General features: G+C 42.7%; 1 protein-coding gene across 1 annotated transcript; it reads left to right on the top strand.

Annotated features, from left to right (window-relative positions):
• The first annotated feature begins 323 nt into the window (after nucleotides 1–323).
• Nucleotides 324–3,029, top strand: LOC149493187 (uncharacterized). Its single transcript, XM_089715436.1, has 2 exons — nucleotides 324–2,225; nucleotides 2,442–3,029. The coding sequence occupies exons 1-2, from the start codon at nucleotides 324–326 to the stop codon at nucleotides 3,027–3,029; spliced, it is 2,490 nt and encodes an 829-aa protein (XP_089571562.1).
• The last annotated feature ends 3,509 nt before the right edge of the window (nucleotides 3,030–6,538 follow it).

The following is a 6,538-nucleotide window of genomic DNA, read 5'->3' as shown; positions in this document are numbered from 1 at the left end:
GGAAGCAGTGGGCAGCAAGGAGTTTGTTAGCCACCTCAGCAAGTTTGTTAGAAATGATTCTATAAATAATTAGGAGAGATCATGTAATGGGTACCTTTTACCTTTATTTTAGATTGAGCAGAATTTCTGCACGGGCTTAGTCCTGGGGCTGTTTACAGTCATTTTGTTATCTTCCTCTTGAATATTCTCCATTAATGCAACAGTGTTTCTGCCATTGCTATCAATCTATTCATCTCCTCATTCTCTTATCTGTTAATACGTTCTAATCTCTATCATTGGTCCGACCTACCGGATCTTTTTTTTTCTGAATGCCCAAAACTAGAATGGATCAACGGGGAGAATCTCTAGAGAAGAACATAGCTTCCATTGAAGAATCCATTGCTTCTATCAAGCTCGATAACTCTCGCCAGTTTTCTGAACTTCAACAAGGCCTTCAAGAGCTTAAACAGCTTCTCCTCAAGAGCCCCTCCCCTGCGTCCTCTTCTGAGACTCCTACTCAAATGACACCCTCCCACCAAACACAACCAGAACAATCAGCTACCCATTCCTCACCATTAACAACATCACAAAACCCCAACCCACGTCTCCCACCCCACTCCACATCATCCACCGATTACATCCACAAACTTGAAATGCCAATCTTCACCGGCACAGACCCACTTGGATGGATTGCCCGATCTGAACAATATTTTGAGTTACAAAACACTCCTCCCCACCGTTATATCGCCATGGCACTGGTGAGCATGAAGGACCACCCTCTCCACTGGTTACGTTGGCTTAGGGCTCGCACTCCAAACCTCACCTGGACCCAGCTCAAAACAGAACTCCTCATCAAGTATAATGGTCCAGATTCTGATAATCCTTATGAGCTCCTTGCCGTTATCAAACAAGTAAACTCAGTCTCTACCTTTATGGATGAGTTCATTACCCGAGCTGCCCAAACACCAGAACTTTCTGATTTTCAATTGTTGGGGTATTTTCTTAATGGCTTGAAGGAAGAAATTCGAGTTAGGCTTCGCTCCTCCGATTCAAATGATTTATATCGGGCGATGAGGGTTGCGCAGGAAATCGAACGTGAGTTGGCGTCGCATTCCAATCAGCGAGCCACGCTACGTTCCTCTGGTGGCGATTCACAAAACAGATTCGGTCTGGGCCCCAAAGCCCATTCACCCGCCCCACTACAAAACCTCTCACCCACCCAATCCTCAACCCGACCCGTCTCACAATCCCTAACCCATTCGACCCGACCCCCTGACACCACCAAACGCCTAACCCTTCCACCTGCCGCTCCACGAAACTCCACCGCACCCACCAGAAATCGTGGGATAAAACACTACTCTCACCGAGAATATCAAGAATTAAGGGAAAAGGGGCTTTGTTTCAGGTGCAAACAACCTTATTCTCCACTTCATCAGTGTCCTCACAAATCCATACGGGCAATTATAGGGGGAGAAGATGAGGATCTCGCAGACGAAGGGTTCATACAGGTGTTGGAATCAGAAATCACCAACCCTACATCAGTACACCTTAACGAGAGCTATTTCCAACAACTCGAGTTGTCACTCTGCTCTGCTTATGGTCTCTCTCAGCCCAAAACTATGAAGATTATGGGTTCTCCGGCTTCTCATTCTGTATTAATTATGGTGGACAGCGGAGCGAGCCATAACTTTGTGTCTTCTACACTTGCTAGAGAGCTGAATTTAGCAATTAAGCCAACAGCACCATTCTTTGTCAAGCTTGGAGATGGCCATCGCATGAGATCCTCTGGTGTCTGCAACAACTTACATATACAAATAGGCTTTCACACCATCTCAAGTGATTTCTATATTTTTCCATTGAGAATCCTAGATATAATACTGGGTGTTGCTTGGTTGGAAACCCTTGGTGATGTGCAGGTAAATTGGCAGCATCTGTCTATGAAATGCCATCACCAAAATCAGCTCGTGGAGCTACTTGGGGATCCGTCTCTTACTCGGGGGCCAGCTTCTGCTAAATCTCTTTGTAAGACCACAGATGTGTCTTTCTCTGCGATTCTGTTAGCGTTACCAATTGACTCTTCTTCCACGCTACAAGATTATCCTGATGAGAATTCTGAAATAGAAAATCAGCAGTTACAGGAAGTTCTCAAATCACATAGCAGTGTCTTTCAAGAGATCGCTGGCCTTCCTCCCCGACACTCTACCGATCACCGAATTATTCTTCAGCCTGGTCAAGGCCCGATATCGGTGAAACCTTACAGATATGGCCATTTTCAAAAAAATGAAATAGAAAGGCTAGTGCAAGATATGCTCTCTTCTAGCATTATCAAACCAAGTTCAAGCCCGTGTTCTAGTCCTATTTTACTTGTTAAGAAGAAGGATGGAAGCTGGCGGTTCTGCGTTGATTATAGACAATTAAATTAGGCAACAATACCTCACAAAAACCCCATACCGGTTATTCAGGAGCTGTTGGATGAATTACATGGTTCTCTAGTCTTCTCTAAGCTAGACCTTAAGTTCGGGTTTTTCCAAATTCGGGTGGCTGATGTTGATACACCCAAGACTGCTTTCAGGACACATTCAGGGCATTACGAGTTCCTTGTTATGCCGTTTGGTTTAACAAACGCGCTCGCCACCTTTCAAGCTGTCATGAATGATATTTTCCGCCCCTACCTCCGGCAGTTTGTACTTGTCTTCTTTGACGACATTTTGGTGTATAGCAAGTGTTGGGATTCTCACTTACAACACCTACAGCTTGTGTTACAGCTGCTTAAAGACCACAAACTTCAGCTCAACCAAAAGAAGTGTTTTTTTGGGCGAAGATCAGTTGAGTATTTAGGGCACATCATATCCAAGGCTGGGGTTGCTATGGATCCTTCAAAAGTTACAAGTATTTTACAATGGCCTGTTCCAAAATCAACAAAGGCAGTCCGTGGATTCTTAGGTATTACTGGGTACTATAGACGTTTTATCGCCAATTATGGACAGCTAGCTCGCCCACTCACGAACCTCCTCAAGAAGGAAGCTCAATCTAAATTTTTCTGGACATAAGAAGCCCAAGATGCATTCATAGCACTCAAACAGGCCATCACCACCTCCCCTGTGCTTGCTATGCCCGACTTCTCCAAGCCTTTCATAGTGGAAACTGATGCTTCGAAAACTGGGGTTGGAGCTGTCCTCCTTCAAGACAACCGTCCACTCGCCTATTTCAGCAAGGCAACCGGAGATCCAGCTCTATCTAGATATGCCTATGAAAATGAATTGATGGCCCTTGTTCTAGCTGTCCGACATTGGAGACCCTATCTAATTGGGAAATGTTTTACAGTCCGAACTGATCAGAAGAGTCTTCGGCATCTTCTACAGCAGAATGTGTCCACACCAGCCCAACAATATTGGTCAGCAAAACTCATGGGCTACAACTTCAATATTGAGTACCAACCCGGGAAATCCAATAGGGCTGCTGACGCCCTATCCTGTTGCTTTGATGATGTTGAATTTCAAGCCATTTCTGGTCCACAGTGGGTAGATTGGGATGAGATCAATAAGGAAGTTCATCAAGATCCTTCTTGCTCTAAAATCATTTCAGAATTATCTTCGGGCAAACAATCTCAAGCTCATTATGCACTCATACATGGGAAATTATTTTATAAAGGAAGATTGGTGATTCCCTCCTCCTCCAAATGGGTGACGAAGATAATGGAAGAATTCCACGCCACTGCGTTAGGAGGCCACTTCGGAGCCTATAGAACGTACAAACGTATCGCTTCCAACTTCTACTGGCCAGGCATGATGGGCACTATAAAGAAGTTTGTTGCTGCCTATTTAGTATGTCAAACACACAAATATGAAGCTCAATCCCCAACGGGTTTGCTACAGCCATTGCCCGTTCCAAGCCAAATATGGGACGATATAGCTCTTGATTTTATCACTGGTCTCCCAAAATCTCAAGGAGTGGACTGCATCTTGGTTGTGATCGATAGGCTGTCCAAGTATGCTCATTTTGTCGGCCTTCGGCACCCCTTTACAGCTGAATCTGTAGCTGTCTTGTTTATGAAGGAGATTGTCAGGCTCCACGGTATTCCAGTTACCATCGTCAGTGACCGAGACCCGCTGTTCCTAAGTCACTTTTGGACTGAAATCTTCCACCTATAAGGTACTACTCTGTCCTTTAGTACCGCTTATCATCCACAGAGTGATGGACAAACTGAGGTGTTAAACCGTAGCTTGGAATCCTATCTTCGATGTTTCTCCTTCGAACAACCGAAATCTTGGGCTAAGTGGCTTTGCTGGGCAGAGTACTGGTATAACACCAATTATTAAGGGGCCGCTAGGAAGACACCTTTTGAAGTGGTTTATGGTAGACCTCCTCCATCCCTTCAGCGGTTCATACCGGGAGAAACACATGTTGAAGCACTTGCTCAACACCTTCAGGATAGAGACAAAATAATACAGCAGCTTAGTTATAATCTGCATAGGTCTCAATAGCTGATGATCAAGTATGCCAATCCCAAGCGTCGTGACATTCAATTCAAAGTTGGGGACAAGGTTTTCCTTAAGCTCAGGCCACATAGGCAGCAATCCGTATCTAACAGGGTCAATGACAAGCTAGCTGCTAGATTCTACGGACCTTTCGAAGTCATCAAGAGGGTCGGGGCTGTCGCCTATAAGCTCCAACTGCCGGTCAGCTCAAAGGTACACCCAGTGTTCCATGTCTCACAATTGAAAAAGGTGATTGGCAACCATCCAGTCATTGCTCAGCTGCCGGACAGTCTCGGAATTGAAGAAGGACCCTTAGTTGAGCCATATCGAGTCTGCCAAAAGCGAACTCTCAGCTCCAACGACGGCCCAATACCTCAAGTGTTGATTCAGTGGCAAGGACAGTCTGAAGCAGATGCAACATGGCTAAACGAGGCTGATCTACTAGCTCAATTTCCACATTTCAGCCTTGAGGACAAGGCTTCTTCTGATAGGGGCGGTAATGATAGGAATGCCACGTCAACAACCAAAGAAAAACCGTTTTTGGTTTATTCCAGAAGAAACAAATCAGCAGACAAGGGAAGCAGTGGGCAGCAAGGAGTTTGTTAGCCACCTCAGCAAGTTTGTTAGGAATGATTCTATAAATAATTAGGAGAGATCATGTAATGGGTACCTTTTACCTTTATTTTAGATTGAGCAGAATTTCTGCACGGGCTTAGTCCTGGGGGCTGTTTACAGTCATTTTGTTATCTTCCTCGTGAATATTCTCCATTAATGCAACAGTGTTTCTGCCATTGCTATCAATCTATTCATCTCCTCATTCTCTTATCTGTTAATAAGTTCTAATCTCTATCACGTGTCAACCTATTAATATTTTCTAAGAAGCCTCTCGGAAGCCGTAGCTCTTGTATCCTTCTCCTACTTGGAAGACATTGCACAATTTTTGGGAATCGACATTCTCCGTTTTCATTTGATTCGATCTTATAATAATTTAAACAACAAACAAGTTTATCATTTATCTTTGCATCATAAAATGAAAGGCATTTAACGTGCACCCCATGAGAAAATATTGATAAAAAACTAACATCTCATTCCTTCCCATATTACGCTTTCTTGTTGTCACCCCCACACTGTCACTTGCTTCCAAAGTTACAGTCCTTATCTTTCTCATAGCACGAGCCAATGTTTGGGAAGTTGGTGTTCTTTGCTTTCTCGTAGTACTATCTGTTGACTCCACATCTTTTGAACGATCCATTTGCTTTTCATTAAGTAGAATTCTGCTTTTATTAGGTAACAATCATGAACATTTTACTACCATTAGATATATTTGCTCTGTTTGCACATTATATCTTTCCTTGCTACAAAATTAGTATACAAGCTGCTGAATCATATCACGTTGTAAAGGTATATAAATATTAAACAATTGTTTTATAATATTTGCATCCATATCATGATCTTTTGGATAAATAAACAGAAGTATTGCTGTAAAGTAGTAAAGATGAAATACTATGATATATCTAATGCAGTGCCTGGGAAACTAATCAACAACCTGACGCATAAGAAGTTACTATGCGATAAAGAAAAAAAGGCCTCAATTACTACACATTTACTCCCATCTATTGTTGAAAGAAGTACTGAAATGGAGATAATGTAGTGCTAATTATGATGTGATACTTGAAGCAGTAATAATTAAACACTCCAATTGAAAAACCCCCAATTTGTTAGGGAGTATTTTCACCACGTATACCCAAATTAATCAACACGAATTAACTAATTATGAACATTGTATATGTAATGCACTAAAGATACAATGTAGCAGCATCATTATATAGACAAAATGAAAAAACCTACAGTCCAGCCTACTTTCACATATTTGCCCCAGAAATTTATTTTGCATTTTGTAATACGTTAAAAATAAAACCTAGATAGAACACTTCCAAGATGAACTTAGCGAGAAAATTCGAGTTACCTTGAAGGGTAGATACTATATCTGTTCATAAGTCGTTGAAGATGTAAGCCGTCCCCTTTACACTTGGAGAAGATGCAACTAGCGAGCAAGGTGATCTGACGTTTTGAGTTTTCCC

This window comes from Jatropha curcas, chromosome 10, assembly GCF_041381405.1.
Source record: "Jatropha curcas cultivar XTBG-Jc1 chromosome 10, XTBG_Jcur_1.0, whole genome shotgun sequence".
NCBI classification, from domain to species: Eukaryota; Viridiplantae; Streptophyta; class Magnoliopsida; order Malpighiales; family Euphorbiaceae; genus Jatropha; species Jatropha curcas.
Note: the sequence above shows the minus strand (reverse complement) of the source record. Positions and strands in the feature narration are given on the sequence as shown.

Bases quoted from the DNA above. Each gene is read 5' to 3' on its own strand.
- LOC149493187 (XM_089715436.1), top strand. From the start codon at position 324: ATGGATCAACGGGGAGAATCTCTAGAGAAGAACATAGCTTCCATTGAA. The intron at 2,226-2,441 runs GTGAAACCTTAC...CCGGTTATTCAG, and splicing joins CTGGTCAAGGCCCGATATCG to GAGCTGTTGGATGAATTACA.